General features: G+C 35.6%; 1 protein-coding gene across 1 annotated transcript; it reads right to left on the minus strand.

Annotated features, from left to right (window-relative positions):
• Positions 1-307: 307 nt before the first annotated feature.
• On the minus strand, positions 308-4,734 carry LOC105336752 (von Willebrand factor C and EGF domain-containing protein). The gene is made up of 7 exons (XM_011441187.4): positions 4,604-4,734; positions 3,537-3,662; positions 2,921-3,079; positions 2,553-2,711; positions 1,991-2,119; positions 1,704-1,826; positions 308-490 (listed from the first exon to the last, which is right to left on the minus strand). The coding sequence occupies exons 1-7, from the start codon at positions 4,656-4,658 to the stop codon at positions 345-347; spliced, it is 897 nt and encodes a 298-aa protein (XP_011439489.3). The 5' UTR covers positions 4,659-4,734; the 3' UTR covers positions 308-344.
• Between the last annotated feature and the right edge of the window lie 11,335 nt (positions 4,735-16,069).

Below are 16,069 nucleotides of genomic sequence, written 5' to 3' on the forward strand. Positions count from 1 at the left end.
TGTTACATGTGCAATAATTGTTCGAATTGCATCTTACGCAATCTTATTGCGACAGAAATATACCATCTTTTTAAAACATACATAATTATTGTAATTCTGCATGGTTTTGATGAAAGTGACGTGTTTTTCTTTTTCTTTAAAAATACACTGTTAACATGCTTGACAAATGAATTACGTATCAATAGTCGCAATAACCAAACAGAACACTCACACACAAAAACCATATAAGAAACCAAAAAAAAAAACCCCAAGAGCGCAGCAACCCCTCCCCCAACTACTCCCCCCCCCCAAAAAAAAAAACAACAACTAAATAGTAACTACAAATTGCAGAGGTTTTTATTCGGCTATTGTGGAGGTGCCGTTACGGGCGGACAGTACATCTTGGTACAGGCGACCACGCCCCCTGCCGCACAAAAACACCTGTTACATCCGTCGTCCGCGGGGAATCCCTCGCCTACCTGGAACATCTTGCCGTTGTAGTCGCACACCTCTGCGAAAAGAAGTGGACAATCGTAAACTTGTAGTATATAACAATCGTAACTTCTCGGGCTTTTACAGCAGAGTTTGGAAAAACGCCGAGGTTGATTTTCCGCTTGTCGGAAAGGTCCGTTAAGTTGCGAGTGACTATGTAGTTTATTTAAAATGCTCTCGCGAGAATACATGAATATTGAACTTTATTCATGGAATCAGAATACTGATTTTTATTTTTTTATTTTCTTAAAATTTATTTTAATTAGATTGCTGATTCGATCAGCTTCTCATATTCGCAAAGCTCCGTTGATGAGCTTAGGATAAAACTTTCATGGTAACTTGAATGTTAAGATGTGCATTTTTCATGTACCTCTGTTTTATTTCCTTGCCAGACATGTACACCGTTCGATTGTGCACGTAAACCATGTTCTTTTCTGATATGAACAGTTATGATTTCTATGAATTTTCCAGAAATGCACGGTTCTTTGTGTACCACGTCCCTATTTCATATACACCTATTTGATGCATGGTAATGTTGTGCGTGCATACAAAAATCCTTTTAACATGGACGTTTCACACGAATCGGTCAAAACTATTTTGAAATGCACGGTACTGTAACATACTTGACATGCAGGGTACTGTAACTTACCTATAATGGACGTTACTGTAACTTACCTAACATGCACGGTAATGTAACTTATTTGACATGCACATTACTGTAACTTACTTATCATACTCGTTAGTATATCGTACCAGACATGCACTGTTTGTTTTATAACACACTTATCATGCAAGGTACTGTAACGGTAACATTCTTGAACTACACGGTACATGTACAACTTACGTGACATACGCAGTACTGTAACTTACTAATCATGTACGTTACTGTAATTTACTTGACATACATGTTCTATAGCATACTTGTCATCCATGGCACTGTATCTTTCTTGGCATACACGCTGCTGTTACAGTACTAAGTCTTACTTGACATACACGCTGCTGTTACAGTACTAAGTCTTACTTGGCATACACGCTGCTGTTACAGTACTAAGTCTTACTTGGCATACACGCTGCTGTTACAGTACTAAGTCTTACTTGGCATACACGCTGCTGTTACAGTACTAAGTCTTACTTGGCATACACGCTGCTGTTACAGTACTAAGTCTTACTTGGCATACACGCTGCTGTTACAGTACTAAGTCTTACTTGGCATACACGCTGCTGTTACTTACTTGGCATGCACGCTTCTGTTGTACACGTGTAGGTCCCGTCCTCCTGACAGTGACAAGTGTTACAACCGTCTACACTGTTGAACTTTTCCCCCATCATGTGTGTATGGCCGTTGTACGTGCACCCTGTGTATGCAATGATAAACTGATTTGTTTTTGAAATGCACTGAACCTTTTGTTTCAATGCATTTTCAGCACTCGGATTATAATTCATTGCAAATGATAGAGATAATTCACATTCTAACAAGGCATAGTCTAAAATCGTTATAAAATCGTTATGAATCATTTACCTCTCATGCATGCCTTCTCCGTGCATGATGTAAATCCGGATTCTGAACACGTGCATGTGTTACATCCGTCAGTAGAGGGATAACTACTTCCGGGCTTGTGGTCAGTTCCGTTGTAGTGACAAAGCAACACTAAAAATAGAACAAACTAGTATTTTAACTGATAATGTAAAACGATGTGTCTAGCATGCGCAGATCTAAACTGGGTGTCGGGGATTGAGGGGAGGGGGTTCAGAACCATTCCTGTGAAATTCAAACTTCATAAACTTACATAAAAGATGCATAAATTCACATAAATCCCTCCCCCCCCCCCTTCCAAAAATAAATTTGGATCCATGCGTGTCAAAAGCTTCAGTTTTAAAAATTTTGATTTTGTTGTAAACCTTATCACAGGTAAGAAAGGGTAACCGTGTGATTGATTATTTTTATCAATATATTTTGCACAATAGATTTTGATCAGCCGGACACGCAATTTCTTTTTCTAATTATAAATGAAAGAAGCTGTTTAATGAAGTGTCATTCATTTCCAAATTGATGAATATGTTTAATTTTGTGTGTGACTTACTATTCTGACAGAACATTTCCGTACACATCGCGCCACCATGAGCCGAACAATAACAGGTATTACATCCGTCTGTAGACCTGAAGCTGTCCCCAGCCCAGTATTGTACGCCATTGTAATGGCAACCTCCATGTTGTTCCACGTGACCGGTTGTCATTTGACCTTTGACATAAATTCAAATGTTTCGTATCAGATTTTGAAGAAAGTTTTGAATATTTCATGATTTTGGATTTTATATCAACACTGATGACTTGATACAATAACAATAGATATATTTCATATTGATCAAAGATAATCATTAATAGTAGTTTCTGACGAAATTGTTGCTATCATGAAAACAAAAGGAGATAAATAAACGTTGAATGCCTTACGTTTGCCAACTGCACTCGGAGGGGGTGTTGTTGTAACGTCAGAGCACGCGATTTCTGTACAGGCTGTTCCATGAAGTGTACACATGCAGTGATTACACCCGTCGTGCGATACAAATCGGTCTCCTTCTAAGTATATCCTGCCATGGTAATTACACCTGTCTAAAAAAAAATGTACCAGATGAAAAATGAAAACACGTCCAACAATATGATACATGTAGTTACACTTTTTAGTAACAAATTTTTAATCCTTTTCAACACATCCTAGTATGTTCGTGTAACAAGCAATGGCTTCCTTGGACGTTACGCAGAATAAAGTACTAATCACTTCCATTTATATAGAACAAAATACATCTCTTTTTATATTCCGATAAAAACCTGCTGGATTTGTAGTTTCGCACGAAAATAAACATGATGATTCAGGAAGCCGGATGATCAAGTATCATATTTTTTCTCAACATTTTAATTTTTATTTTTGGTCAAATGTTTGAAACTTTGGTTTAAAATATTTTCCTGCATGTATATCTTTAATCAAAACGCCTTTAATTAAATGAGATCAAAATCGTGTAAAATTGATCATAATTATCTGTAAAATAATTCCTTTTAACAATATATTTACGAGGGAAAGTGCAGTCCCCCGTTGTACAATGAAGTCCGTGCGCGTAGCACGTGCATAGGTTACATCCGTCGTCTGCTACCCACGTATCTCCCACGGAGTAGGATACGCCATCCAGGTTACACGCCGCTAGAAATGGACAAGAACAGCTATCCTACTAAAGTACACGTAAATAACTTAAAGGAGGCAAATTTCAAGGATTATAAGTTTTGAACAAATTTTTACAGGTTTGCAGGGAAGTTACTTGTACTTCTTAAATCCTCTTTAATGAACTATAAATTAAGATGAATTAAATTTGACCTGTATATAATGCAGGTATATGTAAATGTTTAAGTTCTAAATATAGTTAGAAAATAAAACCTACTCTAACTTATAGAAAAATTAATTGCCGCCAAATTTCGTACACGCGAAATATACTAGTACAGCGTTTACAGTATTCAATACACCTTGTATTTGAAAGATTCTCAAATGTAAGCTATTATATTTGACTGTTGTCGTGGCGATACTACATGGCACAGCTGTGACTCTCACTATCTTAAACATCTCAAAACAGGACATGCCTTTGGAATACAGGCACGTAGCATCAGGGGGGCCGGGGGGGGGGGGGGCTGCCCCCCCCCCAACTTGTTCTCGCAGCAACAAATTTTTTAAAATTTACACATAAGAAATTGAATTATCGTGGAGTTGGCCCCCCCTCCCCCCCCCCCCCCCCCCACTTTTTTGGCAGTATGTAAAAAATTGGTAAGAAAATAAGTAAATAAGGAGTGAAATTGAAGTTTTACATGTAGATATGCCCCCCTTCCCCCCCCCCCCCCCTGAATTAAGATTTTGTAGATTTTGAAAAAATCCAAATATCCCCCCTTTTTTTTTTGCTTGTCAAGATTTTTTGGATGAATCTGGCTACCCCTTTCAAAAACGATCCTACGTGCCTGGACTATACAATATGGCGTTAACATTGAACTTCTACGCAAAACCAATTATAGGCACGTGATACTGCTAATTAATCTCGTATTTCTGTGTGTTTAATTAACGAATTTTCTGTCAAGGCTGCAGTGGAATTCAACACTTACCGTCGATTTGCGATACCAGTACTAAAACAATGCTAAAGACAATAGCTACCGCCATGATGGATTTTTCATTGAACCTTTCTGTAGATAAGAAACGGTCACGGCCTGACCTATCTCTACATAGTATACATTCAAGTACATTGTATGTATTAGTGTGTGTTTGATCTCATGAATTAGATCTGGTCTATTGTTGTGGTTGAAGAAGACCACATAAGATTCTATTATCCAGAATATTTCTAAAATGTTTGAAAGTAGATTCACGCCCACAGAAATTTTTCTTTATTTAAATAAAGGTCTTAGGGAGGTCGTTGTTTTCGAGAAAGGGGGTAGTTGGTTACTGTAGACTAAGATTTGTTACTGAAATTCCCTAGGGGATACCCCTCCACGAAAGTCCTCTACCGTTGGTTGAAATTACCAATTTAAAATCACCCACTGGCGGATCCAGCCAGGCAAGAGGTGCGAAAGTGACCTTGATCCGCCTCGTTGTTATCTTCTTCGTTCAACTCGTAGTAATTATTTCATAAATAATTTAAAGGAAACTACTTATAGTCCAGCTGATTGGTGCAAAATTTTAGCAAAATTGCTCACTTGATGAAGATAGCATGAAACTGTCTACACAAGTTTTGTTATGTATAAGCTTCAATTTCAGCTATGGACCCGCTTTTCAAAATCCAATATGGCCGCCATTTTCAAGATGGCGGAAAACTGATAAAATTTTTCAATTTTCCTTTATTAAAAAGTTTGTTTTGACAAAGGAGCAACATTTTAAAAATAACTAATGATGTTTAATCATTAAGGAAGATTTACCATTTCATGTAATTGCAGATTAAATAAAATTAAGTAAAACGTGATGCTTTTTATAATATTTTTGCCAAAATTTTGCCCAAAATAGTAACCCTTTTTTTGATTAAATAATTATTTTATTAAAAATGAAAATTACCCGGTCTTTTTTTTTTTAGATAAAAGAGACACAAATGCTTAAGATATTTTAAGAAAGTTTTAATGTTGAGAATGTTCAAAAATTAGTCTCTGTCACATTCTCCGCCACATTTACAAAGAGCAGTGCAGGTCAAATTAGCTTTAACACATCGGCATCTCCCTCTACATCCAATCTGAGGCTTGCATCCACATTTAATTAGCTCATTGCATGATGCTGATGCTTCAGGTAGTACTGTCCAAAATGGAATCCACATATTTGTTTCATTCCTTTTCCAGCCCCATGTTCCTGGATCTACTGTTGTAGAGGTAGGTTCAAGACATCTGTCCCAGACCTGGCTAGCCATATAACAGGCTCGCTTTGTGTGTTGAAGCAGTGCTGCTTCTGAAGGAGGAATATTATCAATGGCCCTTCCTTTTCTAGCAAATAGGTCCATTCTTGCACCATTGACTGTTACACACTCACTTGCTTTATCGTACATGAGCACAACAAAACGTTGTATTTCTTCCATGTGATCCACAACGGCTGTTGGCGACCGACTCTTATCGCTTAAACTGTCAAAGGTTTCCATTACTGGTCTATAGCTTGTCCATGTATCCCATGCTCTTTTTTTACCCTTGTTTCCAAATGATGATACCTGATCACAGCCCGTGAATGCATGGAAAAATAAAAGGCCATGTGACTTCTGGGGTCCAAGAGCATTCATTGGCAATATTGTGGACTGACAGGTACCGTAAAAAATTTCCAACTCCGAAGGCAATCCACAAATCTTTTATCTGTTCAATTTTCTTAAAACAAGATATGGCTATAACCACAACATCGGTATCAACCGTCCGAATCATGACACACTCGTGCCCTTCTGCAACTGAACAGAAAGCGTTTACATGCTTTGCGAATGTGTTTTGCTGACTCCTGACCTGTTCGTAGTGTCGTATATCTGGTCCTTTGCTTTGATCTTTCTTTATTTGTTCTTGAGCAGATTCGAATTCATTTATTACTCTGGCTACTTCTGGACCCGATACCATCCACCTTTGAAGCTGAGCCATATTTTCTGTAAGGCCAATTGCTCCACCATCTCCTTTCACTAACTAATTGTTCTGCTCATGTGCCTGATCTAATGCTATTGATGAAAATCTATTATGAGATTTCTTAGCAACAAATTTTCCATTTTGAAACTCTTTTTCCACTTCTGGTGCATTATCATGTAGCATAACCATGTCACGTAAGTGAACAGGTAACCATCTCGCATAGTTCGGATGATCGAGCGCAAAGAACCAAGGGATAAGAAGTGAAATTGATTCTTTATACAGTTGAAAATTACCCTCCCTCAGTGATCTGATGAAAACTAATATTGCAATTTCAAACTTCAGTGTTAAAGACCAGAAGTTGAAAAGGGGACTTTCAATTTCTCGTCCTTGTTTGTGGGCTTGTAAATCTGGTATTGCTGCTAGGATTCTGTCTTTTACATGTGTTGAGTTGGGTCTTTATTCATGTCGAGACCAAATTGCTCTAAACGATTACTGTACATTGCCATGAGATCTGTCAGCCTAAATACAGCAGCTACACCTTTGTTCATTCGTGAATCCTTTACATATGATACAAGTTCAGCCAAAACTATTCCATGGATTTGATTTTCGCCATTTTCATCTACAATCTTTTGTGGTCTTGCTTTGTTAAAAAGATTTAAGTAGCAGTTTTTGTGATACATAGCTTCTTGAGATATCATATCCCCTGCGCTAAGTTTCGCCAACAATACAGTATCCTGCACTTGCAATGCATATTTCCTGATATCACTGTCTATACTGAAGGTAGAAACTTTGTGAAGCTCTCCTGATGTTCCACCACAGAAAAAACAATCTTGAGTCATTGTCGATGTCGAGCAACCAGGACTTTGGCGAGTTATCTTTCTTGATGTTTCAGAAATGTCTGATTCAACTTTTCTTTTCGAATGTTCATGTCGTTTTAATTTCATGTCTGTGTATTTGTTCCTACATGTTTTGTGCCACTTGGGTTTCATCAACTGTAACTTGGATGCAATACCATTTGCATCATTCAATTGGTCAAGTCTAATTGTCGTTGGAAACCAATTTATACTTTGACATCGAAGGAGCACTGTTTCCAGAGATCTATATCCAGCACCAACTTCAATATCAGATCTCCTTATATTTGCTGGACAATGCAGAGCTTCAGATGTGCTCTCTTGGCATAAAATACATTTTTCCCAATCAAATATTATTGTTAAATTTGACGATGAAGACTCAATGTCTGGATTTACGATTTTAATGTGTTTGGACATTTCTTATCAAAAGATAACTTTACTTCATTTCCTCAATCACTTGCCAAGCAAGATCTACATTATATTATAAAGGTTATATAAACTCGATTGTTTTGGTCAAATTGACTGAAATAAGATGACAATATTTCAAAACTTACACGCATCTTAGATGAATAGCCTACCATATTTAGCTACTTCAAAAAAAATTATATAACTGTTACCGAAATGGTGTTTCATACTTTTTTAGGGGATGGAACATTTGTTATCTATTTAACATTTGTTCTTTAACTGTTTATGTTTATGTAAGTGTTTTTATGTGATATTATATTTGTTTAAGTGTACATGTACATCACCTATTCAGAAAACTATAAATAAATTATCAAAACACAAACACTTACCTACTTTGTGTACCCATTTTGTCGTCTGCATCATGATCCAAGTATGAAAACCACTGTATGTCATTGTTACATGTAAATGCAGATTCGTCCTAATTTCCTTATTAACTGATATTTAGTTCCATTTTATCAATTTTATATTCATGTGAAATAAATTCATTTATGTAAAACATTTTAATCTCATACCAGTCATCAATGAACTCATTTGAAAACTTTTATATAAAACCAGTCAGAGATAATTAATATGGCAACCATATTGAAAGATCAAATTATCAAATTCAATCATTAATTAAGGCTCCCAATTTATTTACAATTGATAAATTCTGTTGTATTTTAAACCATCATCAAAAGTAGTATTGTTTGAAACAAACGGAGATGTAAAAGATATTTAACATGGCGGCCATTTTGAATTTGGCGGCCATATTGAAATATCATCATTTCGAATATTAGAACTTCCAAAGCATCCACTTAATATCAACTGTGTTAAATTTCGAACTTCTAGGATCAAAAATAGAGATTTTATTGAAAAAAGTTTTTAAAATAATAAGCTATATGGCGGCCATCTTGAAAATGGCGGCCATATTGTTTTTTGAGAGTGGGTCCATAGCTTATATTGCTCAATACACCTAAACATACCAACATGCCAAATTTGGTGCTTTCTTCATTAAGTGAGCAATTTTTTCACCAATCAGCCGGACTATTATAATTTTTTTTTAAACATAATAAAAATACGACCAGGTATAGAACCAATAATCTTTGTTATAATACATGTGTTCTTGTACCTGCTATAAATCAATTATATTATATTAGGTACATTGTACATGTATATATATGGATAAATTGCTCTTCAGCATTTATCTGGGATGAGAATTTTCATATTTGATATCAATAGCTAAGCATTCTGAGGGGTTGCACAGGCAATAAATTTCCCCTACCGGAATCCGCAATATCATGAAAAAGAAAATCAATGCTATTTTTTGCGCTACATAGGTATCGAGAAAAATGTGTATACATGTGGATACATCGCCAAAGTAATAAATTGTGTTTTATTGATAATTTAATACTTCGTTATGAACATCACTGGATTTTCACGCATCATTGTAAAAAAAGATGGTGTGGTCCATCAACATCTCAAAGCAATGGATTAAAGGGGCACGGTCACGATTTTCGTCAACTCTTATTTTTCTGTTTTTATTGTTTACTATGCTTTACTAATGCATTTCTAATAATCAAACAAATTTTAGTATCAGTCGAAAAGCTATAAGAAAGACACAGAGCTCACATTTTCTTTTAAATAAATAAGGCTCATGCTATGTTTTTGTTTACTCTGGTTCAGTATAAAGTACTTGTAAAAGTTATTTTTCAAGCTGATTTTTCTATTTGTTTATTCGTTTTGAAAATGATTAATCAGTTTCTAACGTTTACCACATTCGTTTTAGGTCTAAACCTTGAATTTTCAAAATGTAAACAAAACCATGGTCTGAGCTTTGTTTACATAACAAAAGAAAACTGTAAGCTCTGTATCTGGCGTATAACTCGACGTCAGAAAGTTAAATTTCGTTTGACTATTGGAATTACCGTAAAAAAACGTTGTAATTATAACAATAAAAACGTTAAAAATTATTGTGACCAAAATGGTCACCATGCCTCTTGAAGATTGCTTTGGATAAAAATTCATAATTGTTTTCGACAACAGAAACCATATTAGATCTATCAATTTTTTTTTTTTAAAAATCACAAATGTTTATGATTTGAATTAATTAACAAAAGTGTAAATACATGCAAGTTAAAGGGCTTTTTTATTATAGAGAGGAGGTGTCAGTGAGTGGGAGGGTGTGAAATTGCCGTGTCGTTAAAATCGTACAATCAATGAAAGGTAGATTGACCATAATATCTTTATCGGCTTGCATTCCGATGAATCAAAATTTAAGAGAAATTCAGATGCAAATCTGGCACACTTGAAAAGATGTTTTCTCATCGGTAAAGCCAGAGAAGATGCAATGTTTTATTTTTCTTGGTATACATGTATTGAGAAAATGCGATTGCCTGCATGTATATTTCAGGGAACATCGAAGTCGAGCTCAAATTATCTCACTTATTTAGTTGGTTTATATCTATATTAAGTTTTAATAAAAAAAAAGTGGTGTTTTCTTGCACGCATTAGTTGTTTTTGTTGGAAAAGCCCGAGAGGTTGCGATTGTGTTAGTTGTACAATTAGGTAAAGCATCATGCCTAAAAAACCGATTTATTGAATACAAACACGAACTGTTCAACCCACAAAACAAAAGAATTGAAAGAAAAAAATAATTATATTTATTTTATTGATACGCGGATTTTACTTATTACATGAATTTGTTAACATCAATTTCAATTAAAATTTAGTGCGTTAACCTGATCTTTCCACATAACGATTTTTTAAAAATACTTTTTTCACACAAAAAAGTCGTACATGTATATACAATCAACTTAAATTTTTTTTTTTTTAAAAAGTCGTGTGTAACATGATTTCTAATAACAAATTAATCAACAATAGAATCAGTCAATTACCTGGTATCTGCTACGTCTTTTATGTTAAAAAAAAATTAAACTGAAACGGAATTAAAATAATGCCATTGCAATATGTAGTACTGTTTCCATTATAAAGTTTCCGGGTATTCCGGACAGTGTGCGTATACTAAATGTCTGTTTCCAATATAATCCTGATTAATGTTTTTTATTTCTGTTTATCGTACGTATATCTCACGATATTATCGCGCTGTTCACGCTTGTTTTTTTTTTATGGACACCTTATTAGAAATATACGATATCATTACTTGATTTTACGACGACTAAATAGCAGTGCATTTACACTGAAGGTATAGAATCCAAAAGTCAACTCGTAATCAGGTAGATACGTACATGACACTTCAATATCATTTCCGGGATCTATCTATCTATCTATCTATCTATCTATCTATCTATCTATCTATCTGAAAGTTATCACTGACTATAGCTATCCTCTCTCTCTCTCTCTCTCTCTCTCTCTCTCTCTCTCTCTCTCTCTCTCTCTCTCTCTCTCTCTCTCAATTTTATTTCGACACGGAATAATTACAAACAAGCTATTTTACATACATTTGTAATTTGTGTCCCTCGCTTCAGGAAAAAAAGGTTGCTAGACCATAAAAAAAGCCTAAATATACATATTTTTCTTTAACAATTTGTCTTTTTTTTTTTTTTTTTAGATATGTTCTATTGTAAACTCAATAGAAATTTAGTATATTTTAATCAGCTCGGTTATGTAGGATATCTTTAGAATTGTTCATCGAGAATAATATCTTGCCTACAGACCTCTGTACATTAACACACAAACAAAGTCATATACAGCGCTATAATATTTCGTCCACAACAACAAGTTGCACAACGATATCCTATATAATGTGACACGACAAGATAATGCCCATTATAAATACATGTACACTGTTATAAAAAAAATAGAGGAAATTCGGGAAAAAAGTTGGCGATGTTTATTTAATGACATTACGCATATACAATGACTGTAACTTTGCCACACGAGTTAATAGATTAAGAAATTTTTCATCAAACAGAGCCATGAAAAAACAATAGCAATTGGTCGTCGTCCGTCGTCGTCCGTCGTCGATCATGCGTAAATATGTTTACATATTTAACTTCTTGAAAACTACAAGCCTTAGGCCTATTATTAAATGTTTTGGATTGAAGCATCCCTAGGAAAAATAAGGTGAATATAAATCGCAAATTGATGACCATACCACCCCCAGAGGCCAATGGGTGGGGCCAAATAAGCAAAAAAAAAAAAAAAAAGGAGGCTAATTTTCAAAAATCATCTCCTCTTTTCCTTCATGTTGGGGAAAAAGATTCCATGCATGGTGCCCATGAAGCCCTCTACTTAAATTGTGAAATTTATGGTCCCTGGATTAGTGATTCAGGCCATAGGAAGGGACCAATATGAACATATAGTGAAAATGTTTTAAAGGAGATGGCTCAAATAGGCATTTTGCCTGCTTCCCAATCCTTATTGTGTAATATTTTACAAAATAGTGTAAATATCGAAATGTGTTTAAAACTTTAAAAATTCTTCTTCTCCACTTCCATATATATATTTGATAAAAAAGTAAATGCATGGTATGGTCCATGATTTCCATGTAGACTTCTCCCAAAATTGGGAAATTCATGGTCCCTGGGTCGGGGTTCAGGCCCAAGGGCAGGGCAAATATGGACATGTAGTGTAACTGTAATACATTTGAGAAAATTATCTAATCCATTCCCATTTACATTTGAGAAATAGTGAATGCATGGTGATGATGTCCATTTAGCCTTCTACCTAAAATGTTAAGATTAATTCATGGTGTCCCTGAGACAGGGGTTCAGGCCATAGGGTACCGTCAGTATGGTAAGAGTGAGTCAAAATGTATTCAGTCTACAAATGCATCCACATCAAGAAGATATAAACTGAACGCAGGAGTCTGTTGTTTATGAAGCCTCTCACCGAAATTGGGAAATGAATGACCCATGTATCTGGAGTTAAGGCTCAAGGGCGGGACAAATATAGCCAAAATATAAAATTGTACATGTACTAAACTTTAGAATTCCTCTTTTTTCTATCCACAGCAGGGGGATAAAATTAATGCATGGATTAATGTTCATAAAGCCGTTCGCCGAAATGCATGCATACGATGTTCATGAAGCCCTCCACCAATTAATGACCCCTGGATCAGCGGTTAGGACAATTGGGTAGGACCAATATCGCCACATATTTAAAATTTAATTTTATGATATTTTCTCCATGTATTTTCACAGATAAAGCAACGGCATTGTTTTTATGAGCAAAGTTCTCGTTGGTTTGCTAAACCTAATGTTCCGTTCTTAAATTGTGAAATTCCCTGTTCATGGTGCAGGGGTTACGGCTTTTTATTGTTAATAAATTAATTTCATTTGCATTGTGTGGTTGAAGAAATAAACTTGGTGCAAGTAGTGTGCATTATAAATGAAACCAAGTTGTCCAAATACAGCCTGTCCCCCCATTTTCAGTGAAAGCGGTGGACTAAAATTAAAAAAAAAAAAATACCACGATTTAAACTCACATAATATTGGTACACATATACGTAATTATGTAAAAAAGAAACAAAGTTCTTTGCTTGTAATTTATTTTCCTACACTTGTAAATGTTTTGACCTGTCTTGATCTCGCCGAAACCGTATTTGTGATGGACACTCTTTCTAATCAACACAGTAATTTAAAATGTTTTAAATTTGATCGATCGCCCAGTCTTAAAGATGTCTGCTGACAACAAGAGCGAAAACAGGCAAAATAAAATTGAATCGAAAACGAATATTAATTTTGTCTTTATGCAGTTCTTGATTTATATATTTATAAAAAAACAACAACAAATGAGTGAATTATACAATTAATTGGTTTCAAAACTCTTGTAATACATGTATACACATTTTAAACACGAACAGCGGTGTAAAACATTGGTTACAATAAATGTAATGAATAATTAGTCAGTCAAATATGAATCGTCAATCAATTAACTAAAAGGAGTGGACATTTTAAAATACTAGGTACTATGAAAACTATAATGGTAATGTGATGAGGCATACGTAAAAAATACAAGAGTTGTGTACAACATCAGTGGAGGCTATGATTTCTTTCTTCTTTTTTTAGGTGTGTATTATGGAGGGTGGGGCTGGGGTGTCGATTGTTTAATAAATATTACAATGTAAGTTAAAAACAATATTTGTAAAATAGGAGGTAGTATTATAAATCCTGCACGTGCTCCTAGATTTTTAAATTTTGAGAGCTTATTCTCTTTCTCAGTAACTGATCAATCGAAACGATCCTTCGAACCGTTTTCTTTTTCGTATATAGAGAGATTTGACATATTTCCTGTATGTGGGATCACTGAAGAAATAAACGAAAGGATTGACGACTGCATTCAGAGATACAATATCCGTCGCGTAAGAATAGAACGTGTCTTCCTGAATAGAAACAAATGCAAAGCCGGGTTCCTTCCTTTTCAGAATGACGAAAAGATACAAGCCCAGAAAGAGCATGTAGCTCAGCAAGATAGTAAAGCTAATAATCAATATTGTGACGGTAAAAGTGATGCTCTTCTGAAGTTCTACCTCTTCATTTTTCTTTCCATTCTTCGTATAAGACATCTGGTCATTGTTTTCATTTCCCTGTTCCTCTCCGTACGGAGAACCATCGTTTTGCTTAAAAGCTGGATCCTTGTTGTTTCGATTGTCCAAAATTGTTGCATTAATATAAGACCTATTCGTTGGTTTAATTTGTATGGCTTGTTGTTTAGCACATTCCTCATTTGTATTTTGCTGTTTTAGGTCATTTAAGGTAGGTTGTTGTTTTGCGTCACTATTGGTGTTTGGTTGTTGTACCAATGAGGCAGGTTGTTGTTTTGCGTTATCATTACCCATATCCGGTGCTTCGTTTGAGTCAACTTGTTGTTTTGCATCGTCCCCCTTATTTGCAGCTTCATTTGAGGTAGCTTGTTGTTTTGCATCATCGTCACCTTTATTTGGAGCTTTATTTGAGGAAGCTTGTTGTTTTGCACCTCCATCCGAATTAGGTGGTTCATTCAGGGTAGCTTGTTGTTTCGCGCATTCATCGTCCGAATGTGGTTGTTCCTTTGCAGTAGATTGTTGTTTTGCGCAATCGCCATCTGAATGTCGTGGCTTATTCTCGAAAACTGGTCGTGTTTTGCAAGAATCGTTAGGCTTTGGTGATTTACTTGGGGCTGTCTGTGTAGCTTCTAAACGAGAATTAAAGTCGGTTTGCTCAATAACAGTTTCAGCATTCAACCCAATATGCGCAGTTGTCTTGTCAGCTGCATTCCCTTTCTTCGCAAGATTAATTTTTGAGCTCCTCAAAGCAAATATGATTCGAATGTTACAAAATCCTGAAATACCGGAAACAAAAAGAGAAAGACAAAGTAAGAGGATAAAGTAAATCGTTGGTAACTCCTCATATACTTGTTCTTCGTCCACCCAACACCGCTTGACCGTGAAGGCGCCAATATGGAAGTTCTGATGTCCAATAACAAACAGCACAGGGATGCTAAGAATAGCTGCCAAAAGTGAACAAACTAGCAATTTTATGACAGTGAACAGAACGGTTGTCTCCTTGGTGTTTGGAGTGAACAGGCGACGGTACCTGTACAGTGCCAAAACAAGAACGAAGAAAGCAGACGCCAGACCTGCCGAAAACCCGCTAAAATTCGACAGTTTGCAAATAAATTCGTTGTTATCGACTAGAACAAACCTCATTCTATTATACTCTTTGAAGATGAACACTAAATTTGTGGCGATGTCAAACATCGCCAGGGCCAGAATAATGGCCTCTGATGGCGTCTTCCTTCTTGGTAAATTACGAAAAATGTGGATCACGTGACTGTTTCCTATGATCCCTATCGCGTAGAACACGAGGAGGAGGATTCCAAAGGGTAGTCTGGCAACTCTCTCCGAGTGAACCAATGTCTGGAATTCTGGCATACTGTTGTTAGAAGACTCGTTCATATTGATCCTGATGGATGCAACATCTGAAGTGATAAAATAAAGCGATTAAAGGATCACAGTATAACAGAAACAAAAACAATGATTATCATACTACTGTGATAGAGGAAGTTTACAGTGCAATTACAATTTAAAATACAATGCAAACTTTCATAGATGCAACAACTGGAGTGAAAAAATTAAGATGGTGAAAATTCTTCAATTTCACAAAACAGTTATTCTGCTGTTCCTGAGTATAGAAGAATTATGTATGCATGTTTATTGTGCAGATTCTTGACAATGCAGTGGCTGATATCATATATTTACTGATATAGT

The sequence above is a fragment of the Magallana gigas genome, chromosome 10, assembly GCF_963853765.1.
Source record: "Magallana gigas chromosome 10, xbMagGiga1.1, whole genome shotgun sequence".
Classification (NCBI taxonomy): Eukaryota; Metazoa; Mollusca; class Bivalvia; order Ostreida; family Ostreidae; genus Magallana; species Magallana gigas.

What these genes read in the sequence shown, in the direction of transcription:
- LOC105336752 (XM_011441187.4), bottom strand. Translation starts at nt 4,658, where the DNA reads ATGGCGGTAGCTATTGTCTTTAGCATTGTTTTAGTACTGGTATCGCAA. An exon ending in TCCGAGTGCAGTTGGCAAAC is followed by an intron (nt 2,712 to 2,920) that starts GTAAGGCATTCA and finishes TTTATGTCAAAG; the next exon opens with GTCAAATGACAACCGGTCAC. An exon ending in AACAGAAGCGTGCATGCCAA is followed by an intron (nt 491 to 1,703) that starts GTAAGTAACAGC and finishes TTCTTTTCGCAG; the next exon opens with AGGTGTGCGACTACAACGGC.